Source organism: Gymnodraco acuticeps, unplaced genomic scaffold (assembly GCF_902827175.1).
Source record: "Gymnodraco acuticeps unplaced genomic scaffold, fGymAcu1.1, whole genome shotgun sequence".
Lineage (NCBI taxonomy): Eukaryota > Metazoa > Chordata > Actinopteri > Perciformes > Bathydraconidae > Gymnodraco > Gymnodraco acuticeps.
Window position 1 is genome coordinate 27,501 of NW_022989806.1, and position 12,904 is coordinate 40,404.

The 12,904-nt window shown below is 38.7% G+C and overlaps 1 protein-coding gene across 1 annotated transcript in view; it reads right to left on the reverse strand.

Moving 5' to 3' along the window:
- Positions 1 to 11,622, reverse strand: part of dachb (dachshund b) — a gene marked incomplete at its 5' end in the record, with an annotated part of 18,905 nt that extends 7,283 nt beyond the window's left edge. The window contains 2 exon segments of the mRNA XM_034227614.1: positions 8,497 to 8,644; positions 11,522 to 11,622. Of these exon segments, the coding sequence (XP_034083505.1) occupies positions 8,497 to 8,644; positions 11,522 to 11,622 (249 nt within the window).
- Positions 11,623 to 12,904: the final 1,282 nt, after the last annotated feature.

Here is a 12,904-nt window from a genome sequence, read left to right on the forward strand (position 1 = left end):
CCATTGATTTAGACATACTATGACTTTTCCCCATTGATTTAGACATACTATGACTTTTCCCATTGATTTAGACATAGCCTACTATGACTTTTCTCCATTGATTTAGACATACTATGACTTTTCCCATTGATTTAGACATAGCCTACTATGACTTTTTCCCATTGATTTAGACATACTATGACCTTTCCCCATTGATTTAGACATACTATGACTTTTCCCCATTGATTTAGACATACTATCACTTTTCCCCATTGATTTAGACATACTATCACTTTTCCCCATTGATTTAGACATACTATGACTTTTCCCCATTGATTTAGACATACTATGACTTTTCCCCATTGATTTAGACATACTATGACTTTTCCCATTGATTTAGACATACTATGACTTTTCCCATTGATTTAGACATACTATGACTTTTCCCATTGATTTAGACATACTATGACTTTTCACATTGATTTAGACATACTATGACTTTTCCCATTGATTTAGACATACTATGACTTTTCCCCATTGATTTAGACATACTATGACTTTTCCCATTGATTTAGACATACTATGACTTTTCCCCATTGATTTAGACATACTATGACTTTTCCCCATTGATTTAGACACACTATGACCTTTCCCATTGATGTAGACATACTATGACTTTCCCCCATTGATTTAGACAAACTATGACTTTTCCCCATTGATTTAGACATGCTATGACCTTTCCCATTGATTTAGACAAACTATGACCTTTCCCCATTGATTTAGACACACTATGACTTTTCCCCATTGATTTAGACACACTATGACTTTTCCCCATTGATTTAGACACACTATGACCTTTCCCATTGATTTAGACATACTATGACTTTTCCCCATTGATTTAGACACACTATGACTTTCCCCATTGATTTAGACATACTATGACTTTTCCCCATTGATTTAGACATACTATGACTTTTCCCATTGATTTAGACATACTATGACTTTTCCCCATTGATTTAGACATACTATGACTTTTCCCCATTGATTTAGACACACTATGACCTTTCCCATTGATTTAGACATACTATGACTTTTCCCCATTGATTTAGACACACTATGACTTTTCCCCATTGATTTAGACATACTATGACTTTTCCCCATTGATTTAGACACACTATGACCTTTCCCCATTGATTTAGACACACTATGACTTTCCCCATTGATTTAGACATACTATGACTTTTCCCATTGATTTAGACATAATATGACTTTTCCCCATTGATTTAGACACACTATGACCTTTCCCCATTGATTTAGACATACTATGACTTTCCCCATTGATTTAGACATACTATGACTTTTCCCATTGATTTAGACACACTATGACTGTTCCCCATTGATTTAGACATACTATGACTTTTCCCATTGATTTAGACATAATATGACTTTTCCCCATTGATTTAGACACACTATGACCTTTCCCCATTGATTTAGACATACTATGACTTTCCCCATTGATTTAGACATACTATGACTTTTCCCCATTGATTTAGACACACTATGACCTTTCCCCATTGATTTAGACATACTATGACTTTCCCCATTGATTTAGACATACTATGACTTTTCCCCATTGATTTAGACACACTATGACTTTTCCCATTGATTTAGACATACTATGACTTTTCCCATTGATTTAGACACACTATGACTTTTCCCCATTGATTTAGACATTCTATGACTTTTCCCCATTGATTTAGACATACTATGACTTTTCCCCATTGATTTAGACACACTATGACTTTTCCCCATTGATTTAGACACACTATGACTTTTCCCCATTGATTTAGACACACTATGACTTTTCCCCATTGATTTAGACACACTATGACCTTTCCCATTGATTTAGACATACTATGACTTTTCCCCATTGATTTAGACACACTATGACTTTCCCCATTGATTTAGACATACTATGACTTTTCCCCATTGATTTAGACATACTATGACTTTTCCCATTGATTTAGACATACTATGACTTTTCCCCATTGATTTAGACATACTATGACTTTTCCCCATTGATTTAGACACACTATGACTTTTCCCCATTGATTTAGACACACTATGACTTTTCCCCATTGATTTAGACACACTATGACCTTTCCCCATTGATTTAGACATACTATGACTTTCCCCATTGATTTAGACATACTATGACTTTTCCCCATTGATTTAGACACACTATGACTTTTCCCATTGATTTAGACATACTATGACTTTTCCCATTGATTTAGACACACTATGACTTTTCCCCATTGATTTAGACATTCTATGACTTTTCCCATTGATTTAGACACACTATGACTTTTCCCATTGATTTAGACATACTATGACTTTTCCCATTGATTTAGACACACTATGACTTTTCCCATTGATTTAGACACACTATGACCTTTCCCCATTGCTTTAGACATACTATGACTTTTCCCCATTGATTTAGACATACTATGACTTTTCCCCATTGATTTAGACATACTATGACTTTTCCCATTGATTTAGACATACTATGACTTTTCCCCATTGATTTAGACACACTATGACTTTTCCCATTGTTTTAGACATACTATGACTTTTCCCATTGATTTAGACACACTATGACTTTTCCCATTGTTTTAGACCAGGGGTAGCCAACACGGTGCCCGCGGGCACTCAGTCGCCCGCAGGGGCAACGTGAGGCGCCCGCCGGGCACGTTCTAAAAATAGCTCGCCAAGAAAATCCAAAATGTATAAAATACACAAAACAAAAAAGGAAATGTAATTAAAAGAATCTACCACATGCACAAACGAAACCTAAATCATAGCAAACTCTATCTACTTACTACAACTCTATATCTAACACCCCTCCTCCCCCCACCCCCACAATGAATATCGACCAATCACGTTCTTGCTTGATTTGCGGGACCAGCGCGTTCTTATTATACATCCATGGACCAGCGTTGCAGTCGGGAAGAAAAGCAATGTGGCACCTCCCCGCTGATTTCCCTTCTGGCAGAATCTACACAACACATCAGCCCCATTGAACAGCCTATCATGCCAGCCTATATACAGCACATGAGGGGCAGAGTTTTACTGTGTGTGTTGCAACTTGCATATTTATTTATTGCACTTGACGCACACACACGCATGGCGTAATCTCCAGGGGGGACATGTCCCCAGCACTTTTCGAAATCCCGTTTGTGTCCCCCCACTTTACAAATATGTTTATTATTATTTGTGAACGCAAGCCGTCATCGCCACGGAGGAGCATACAGCCTGTGTGTGTGTGTGTGTGTGTGTGTGTGTGTGTGTGTGTGTGTGTGTGTATGTGTATGTGTGTGTGTGTGTGTGTGTGTGTGTGTGTACCCCTTTATCTATTTAATATAGAGAAAGTAAGAAATCATTCCAATGTGTACAATAGGACAGTACAAAAACAGTTTAAAAGGGGAGTGATTAGTAAAATATGCATAAATAAAAAGAAAGAATGTGGTAACACAAGATAAGAATAAACAAGTTTAAATGGTTTATTATTGGTTGTGATCATATTCTAAAGATGTTTGGATTCTTGAAAAGTATACAGCTCCCTTTCATCTGAGTGTTGAGAGCTGTATCCATAAATTCATGTTGTGCTCAAAGTGCACCAGATTGATGCATTTCACTTAGAGGAGGTGAGGTCCCCCCTGGAGGATGTGAGGCCCCCCCCTAGAGGAGGTGAGGCCCGTCCACCCCCAAATAAAGCAGGTTAAAATAATTAAATTGCATGTTATTTTAGTAAACACTGAAAACGGGTCCCAAAGACCCAAACAGCACACAAAGGTTAAAGATAAGTATATAATAATGTTAAAATGTGCTAAATATATACACTGCAAAAAACAAAAAAAAGAGGAGTAAAAGTAGCCCCGACTTGTTTTATTTTTTGAAAGTAGCCCTCATCCTAAAAAAGGTTGGTGACCCCTGATTTAGACACACTATGACTTTTCCCCATTGATTTAGACACACTATGACTTTTCCCCATTGATTTAGACACACTATGACTTTTCCCCATTGATTTAGACACACTATGACTTTTCCCCATTGATTTAGACACACTATGACCTTTCCCCATTGATTTAGACATACTATGACTTTTCCCCATTGATTTAGACACACTATGACTTTCCCTATTGATTTAGACATACTATGACTTTTCCCCATTGATTTAGACATACTATGACTTTTCCCATTGATTTAGACATACTATGACTTTTCCCCATTGATTTAGACATACTATGACTTTTCCCCATTGATTTAGACACACTATGACCTTTCCCATTGATTTAGACATACTATGACTTTTCCCCATTGATTTAGACACACTATGACTTTTCCCCATTGATTTAGACATACTATGACTTTCCCCATTGATTTAGACATACTATGACTTTTCCCCATTGATTTAGACACACTATGACTTTTCCCCATTGATTTAGACATACTATGACTTTTCCCCATTGATTTAGACACACTATGACCTTTCCCCATTGATTTAGACATACTATGACTTTTCCCATTGATTTAGAAGCACTATGACTTTTCCCCATTGATTTAGACACACTATGACTTTTCCCCATTGATTTAGACACACTATGACTTTTCCCCATTGATTTAGACACACTATGACCTTTCCCCATTGATTTAGACATACTATGACTTTTCCCCATTGATTTAGACACACTATGACTTTCCCCATTGATTTAGACACACTATGACTTTTCCCCATTGATTTAGACACACTATGACTTTCCCCATTGATTTAGACATACTATGACTTTTCCCCATTGATTTAGACACACTATGACTTTCCCCATTGATTTAGACACACTATGACTTTCCCCATTGATTTAGACATACTATGACTTTCCCCATTGATTTAGACACACTATGACCTTTCCCCATTGATTTAGACATACTATGACTTTTCCCCATTGATTTAGACACACTATGACTTTCCCCATTGATTTAGACACACTATGACCTTTCCCCATTGCTTTAGACATACTATGACTTTTCCCCATTGATTTAGACATACTATGACTTTTCCCCATTGATTTAGACATACTATGACTTTTCCCATTGATTTAGACATACTATGACTTTTCCCCATTGATTTAGACACACTATGACTTTTCCCATTGTTTTAGACATACTATGACTTTTCCCATTGATTTAGACACACTATGACTTTTCCCATTGTTTTAGACCAGGGGTAGCCAACACGGTGCCCGCGGGCACTCAGTCGCCCGCAGGGGCAACGTGAGGCGCCCGCCGGGCACGTTCTAAAAATAGCTCGCCAAGAAAATCCAAAATGTATAAAATACACAAAACAAAAAAGGAAATGTAATTAAAAGAATCTACCACATGCACAAACGAAACCTAAATCATAGCAAACTCTATCTACTTACTACAACTCTATATCTAACACCCCTCCTCCCCCCACCCCCACAATGAATATCGACCAATCACGTTCTTGCTTGATTTGCGGGACCAGCGCGTTCTTATTATACATCCATGGACCAGCGTTGCAGTCGGGAAGAAAAGCAATGTGGCACCTCCCCGCTGATTTTCCTTCTGGCAGAATCTACACAACACATCAGCCCCATTGAACAGCCCATCATGCCAGCCTATATACAGCACATGAGGGGCAGAGTTTTACTGTGTGTGTTGCAACTTGCATATTTATTTATTGCACTTGACGCACACACACGCATGGCGTAATCTCCAGGGGGGACATGTCCCCAGCACTTTTCGAAATCCCGTTTGTGTCCCCCCACTTTACAAATATGTTTATTATTATTCGTGAACGCAAGCCGTCATCGCCACGGAGGAGCATACAGCCTGTGTGTGTGTGTGTGTGTGTGTGTGTGTGTGTGTGTGTGTGTGTGTGTGTGTGTGTGTGTGTACCCCTTTATCTATTTAATATAGAGAAAGTAAGAAATCATTCCAATGTGTACAATAGGACAGTACAAAAACAGTTTAAAAGGGGAGTGATTAGTAAAATATGCATAAATAAAAAGAAAGAATGTGGTAACACAAGATAAGAATAAACAAGTTTAAATGATTTATTATTGGTTGTGATCATAATCTAAAGATGTTTGGATTCTTGAAAAGTATACAGCTCCCTTTCATCTGAGTGTTGAGAGCTGTATCCATAAATTCATGTTGTGCTCAAAGTGCACCAGATTGATGCATTTCACTTAGAGGAGGTGAGGTCCCCCCTGGAGGATGTGAGGCCCCCCCCTAGAGGAGGTGAGGCCCGTCCACCCCCAAATAAAGCAGGTTAAAATAATTAAATTGCATGTTATTTTAGTAAACACTGAAAACGGGTCCCAAAGACTCAAACAGCACACAAAGGTTAAAGATAAGCATATAATAATGTTAAAATGTGCTAAATATATACACTGCAAAAAACAAAAAAAAGAGGAGTAAAAGTAGCCCCGACTTGTTTTATTTTTTGAAAGTAGCCCTCATCCTAAAAAAGGTTGGTGACCCCTGATTTAGACACACTATGACTTTTCCCCATTGATTTAGACACACTATGACTTTTCCCATTGATTTAGACACACTATGACTTTTCCCCATTGATTTAGACACACTATGACTTTTCCCCATTGATTTAGACATACTATGACTTTTCCCATTGATTTAGACACACTATGACTTTTCCCCATTGATTTAGACACACTATGACTTTCCCCATTGATTTAGACACACTATGACTTTTCCCATTGATTTAGACACACTATGACTTTCCCCATTGATTTAGACATACTATGACTTTTCCCCATTGATTTAGACACACTATGACCTTTCCCATTGATTTAGACATACTATGACTTTTCCCATTGATTTAGACATACTATGACTTTTCCCCATTGATTTAGACATGCTATGACCTTTCCCATTGATTTAGACATACTATGACTTTTCCCATTGATTTAGACATACTATGACTTTTCCCCATTGATTTAGACATGCTATGACTTTTCCCCATTGATTTAGACACACTATGACCTTTCCCATTGATTTAGACATACTATGACTTTTCCCATTGATTTAGACACACTATGACTTTTCCCATTGATTTAGACATACTATGACTTTTCCCCATTGATTTAGACATACTATGACTTTTCCCATTGATTTAGACATACTATGACTTTTCCCCATTGATTTAGACACACTATGACTTTTCCCCATTGATTTAGACACACTATGACTTTTCCCCATTGATTTAGACACACTATGACTTTTCCCCATTGATTTAGACACACTATGACTTTTCCCATTGATTTAGACACACTATGACTTTTCCCCATTGATTTAGACACACTATGACTTTTCCCATTGATTTAGACATACTATGACTTTTTTCCCGATATTCCAAGTTTTTCGACGTAATATACTATGCCTCTATATTGAGATTTTTAAAAATATTTTCTAGATACTATTCTATGACCTTTTTTGATATTTCCTACATACGACTTTTTCCCGATTTTTTCGACATACCATACTTCGACTTTTGTTGATAAATTCGACATGCTATATTTTGACTTTTTGTTTTATTCAAAATGTTCAACATGCTATACTTTGAGTTTATTCCGATATTTTCAACATGCTATACTTTGAGTTTATTCCGATATTTTCAACATGCTATACTTTGAGTTTATTCCGATATTTTCAACAAGCTATACTTTGAGTTTATTCCGATATTTTCAACATGCTATACTTTGAGTTTATTCCGATATTTTCAACATGCTATACTTTGACTTTATTCCAATATTTTCAACATGCTATACTTTGACTTTATTCCAATATTTTCAACATGCTATACTTTGACTTTATTCCGATATTTTCAACATGCTATACTTTGACTTTATTCCGATATTTTCAACATGCTATACTTTGACTTTATTCCAATATTTTCAACATGCTATACTTTGACTTTATTCCGATATTTTCGACATGCTATATTTTGACTTTTCTAAGACTTTTTATCAATATTTTCGACATACTATGTTTTTTTTCAATATTTTCTACTATGACTTTTTTCTGATATTTTCGACATGCTACGACTTTTTTCCCAATATATTTGACATACTATACTAAGACTCGTTTATTTACGTGGTCTCTCGCTGCTTTATGTTGAGAATGTTTTACAGGAACTGTGTCTCTATGAAATGTCTCCTATATCTCTGTGAAATGTGTCCTGTGTCTCTGTGAAATGTGTCCTGTGTCTCTGTGAAATGTGTCCTGTGTCTCTCTGAAATGTGTCCTGTGTCTCTGTGAAATGTGTCCTGTGTCTCTGTGAAATGTGTCCTGTGTCTCTGTGAAATGTCTCCTATATCTCTGTGAAATGTGTCCTGTGTCTCTGTGAAATGTGTCCTGTGTCTCTGTTAAATGTCCCCCTTCTCTCTGTCTCTGTGTCTCTCTGTCTCTGCTCACCTCTGCTCTGTAGTTCGGAGGTGAGCTGTCTCTCCAGACTCTCTCTCATCTCTCGCTCTCTGTACAGCTCCATCTTCAGCTCTCGTTTCTCCGCCTGGATCTGTTTGTCCTGAACCCGGGCGTTCTCCACGGCCACCTTCAGAAGACCCTGAGGAACACGTGAGGAAGAGGAAGAGGATGAAGAACAACACTATAAGTACTTTAGATTACCTACATGTCAAATTATAAGCAGCAGGAATTAAATATCTTGATAAAAAAAGGTATTCGATTTGACTTTATTCTGTTTCACCACTTTGCTGGATCGACAACTGCAGTTCATTAACAGTAAATAATACGCTCTACATTACCTACAGTTTTCTGGTGCTATTGGATTCTTAAGTAGAAGAATTGTATATTTCACATCTTGAAGAAGAGGGGACACATATTGATGTAGAAGAGACATGAAGAAGAAGGGACACATGTTGATGTAGAAGAGACATGAAGAAGAGGGGACACATGTTGATGTAGAAGAGACATGGAGAAGAGGGGACACATGTTGATGTAGAAGAGACATGAAGAAGAGGGGACACATGTTGATGTAGAAGAAACATGAAGAAGAGGGGACACATGTTGATGTAGAAGAGACATGAAGAAGAGGGGACACATGTTGATGTAGAAGAGACATGAAGAAGAAGGGGACACACGTTGATGTAGAAGAGGGGACACATGTTGATGTAGAAGAGACATGAAGAAGAGGGGACACATGTTGATGTAGAAGAGACATGAAGAAGAGGGGACACATGTTGATGTAGAAGAGACATGAAGAAGAGGGGACACGTGTTGATGTAGAAGAGACATGAAGAAGAGGGGACACGTGTTGATGTAGAAGAGACATGAAGAAGAGAGGACACATGTTGATGTAGAAGAGACATGAAGAAGAGGGGACACATGTTGATGTAGAAGAGACATAAAGAAGAGGGGACACACGTTGATGTAGAAGAGACATGAAGAAGAGGGGACACATGTTGATGTAGAAGAGACATGAAGAAGAGGGGACACATGTTGATGTAGAAGAGACATGAAGAAGAGGGGACACGTGTTGATGTAGAAGAGACATGAAGAAGAGGGGACACACGTTGATGTAGAACAGACATGAAGAAGAGGGGACACATGTTGATGTAGAAGAGACATGAAGAAGAGGGGACACATGTTGATGTAGAAGAGACATGAAGAAGAGGGGACACATGTTGATGTAGAAGAGACATGAAGAAAAGGGGACACATGCTGATGTAGAAGAGACATGAAGAAGAGGGGACACATGTTGATGTAGAAGAGACATGAAGAAGAGGGGACACATGTTGATGTAGAAGAGACATGAAGAAGAGGGGACACATGTTGATGTAGAAGAGACATGAAGAAGAGGGGACACATGTTGATGTAGAAGAGACATGAAGAAGAGGGGACACATGTTGATGTAGAGGAGACATGAAGAGGGGACACATGTTGATGTAGAAGAGACATGGAGAAGAGGGGACACATGTTGATGTAGAAGAGACATGAAGAAGAGGGGACACATGTTGATGTAGAAGAGACATGAAGAAGAGGGGACACATGTTGATGTAGAAGAGACATGAGGAAGAGGGGACACATGTTGATGTAGAAGAGACATGAGGAAGAGGGGACACATGTTGATGTAGAAGAGACATGAAGAAGAGGGGACACATGTTGATGTAGAAGAGACATGAAGAAGAGGGGACACATGTTGATGTAGAAGAGACATGAGGAAGAGGGGACACATGTTCATGTAGAAGAGACATGAAGAAGAGGGGACACGTGTTGATGAAGAAGAGACATGAAGAAGAGGGGACACATGTTGATGTAGAAGAGACATGAAGAAGAGGGGACACATGTTGATGTAGAAGAGACATGAAGAAGAGGGGACACATGTTGATGTAGAAGAGACATGAGGAAGAGGGGACACATGTTGATGTAGAAGAGACATGAGGAAGAGGGGACACATGTTCATGTAGAAGAGACATGAAGAAGAGGGGACACATGTTGATGTAGAAGAGACATGAGGAAGAGGGGACACATGTTCATGTAGAAGAGACATGAAGAAGAGGGGACACGTGTTGATGAAGAAGAGACATGAAGAAGAGGGGACACATGTTGATGTAGAAGAGACATGAAGAAGAGGGGACACATGTTGATGTAGAAGAGACATGAAGAAGAGGGGACACATGTTGATGTAGAAGAGACATGAAGAAGAGGGGACACATGTTGATGTAGAAGAGACATGAAGAAGAGGGGACACATGTTGATGTAGAAGAGACATGAAGAAGAGGGGACACATGTTGATGAAGAAGAGACATGAAGAAGAGGGGACACATGTTGATGTAGAAGAGACATGAAGAAGAGGGGACACATGTTGATGTAGAAGAGACATGGAGAAGAGGGGACACATGTTGATGTAGAAGAGACATGAAGAAGAGGGGACACATGTTGATGTAGAAGAGACATGAAGAAGAGGGGACACATGTTGATGTAGAAGAGACATGAAGAAGAGGGGACACATGTTGATGTAGAAGAGACATGAAGAAGAGGGGAACACATGTTGATGTAGAAGAGACTGGAGAAGAGGGGACACATGTTGATGTAGAAGAGACATGAAGAAGAGGGGACACATGTTGATGTAGAAGAGACATGAAGAAGAGGGGACACATGTTGATGTAGAAGAGACATGAAGAAGAGGGGACACATGTTGATGTAGAAGAGACATGGAGAGAGGGGACACATGTTGATGTAGAAGAGACATGGAGAAGAGGGGACACATGTTGATGTAGAAGAGACATGAAGAAGAGGGGACACATGTTGATGTAGAAGAGACATGAAGAGGAGGGGACACATGTTGATGTAGAAGAGACATGAAGAAGAGGGGACACATGTTGATGTAGAAGAGACATGAAGAGGAGGGGACACATGTTGATGTAGAAGAGACATGTGGATTTTGCATGACAGGTGACCTTTAATAAAGAGTGTAAAGTACCTGTATGTTGGTGAGGAGGGTCTCCACTGACGAGAGGCCGTCAGCGAACAGGAAGGGAGCGGGGAACCCGGGGGGGAGCGCCGGCCCCAGAGAGGACTCTTCTGAGGGGGGAGAACAGAGTAAGGGTTAGGTTTTGGGGAGAATAGTTTACATATTTACCTTTTTTAACGATGACATAATAAGAAAAACATTTCTATTAGTTAGTATGACTTTTTTGTACATACTGTATTTATTTTTATTGACATACTATACTATTACTTTTTCTTTTACATACTATACTATTAACATTTGTTTTTAATATACTATACCATTACTTAATTGTACATAGTATTTTATTCTTTTTAAAGGTCACCGTACTGTACTTTTTTACATATCAATCAATCAATGTTTATTTATATTTATTTATTTAGCCCAATATCACAAATGTTACATTTGTCTCAGTGGACAGTTTGTACAGAATATCAGTATGACAACACGACACCCTCTGTCCTTAGACCCTCTGTCCTTAGACCCTCTGTCCTTAGACCCTAGACCCTCTGTCCTTAGACCCTCTGTCCTTAGACCCTAGACCCTCTGTCCTTAGACCCTCTGTCCTTAGACCCTCTGTCCTTAGACCCTAGACCCTCTGTCCTTAGACCCTCTGTCCTTAGACCCTCTGTCCTTAGACCCTCTGTCCTTAGACCCTCTGTCCTTAGACCCTAGACCCTCTGTCCTTAGACCCTCACATCGTACAAGGAAAAACTTCCGGAGAAAACCCACAGTTTATACAATATAATGTACAGTATACATACTATACGATGTGGTTTTTTCTGTATGCCATTTTGTAGTTTCATCATACCATATGATATATATATAATATACTTTACTTTTTTGTACATTTGTTCACAATCCAACACATTTTGAAGTGAATAAATGTAATACATATATTCTTTAATACTCAATAGCATGTGTGTGTGTGTGTGTGTGTGTGTGTGTGTGTGTGTGTGTGTGTGTGTGTGTGTGTGTGTGTGTGTGTGTGTGTGTGTGTGTGTGTGTGTGTGTGTGTGTGTGTGTGTTTTAAATAAATACATGTTTGAGATGTTTCCATCAGCGATATATCGTCACGAGCTCCGGGCGACGTTTATGAAATGTTGATGTTTACTAAGGTATAAAAAGCAACGAAGCAACATCAGAGAAATCAATTACTCTAAACACACACTCACACACACACACACACACACACACACACACACACACACACACACACACACACACACATGGGTCGTTAGTATTCAGACAATCATGTGTGGTACTAATTGGCAAGGATTAAAGACATCCTTGATTTGCGTGTGTCAGTGTGTGTGTGTGTGTGTGTGTGTGTGTGTGTGTGTGTGTGTGTGTGTG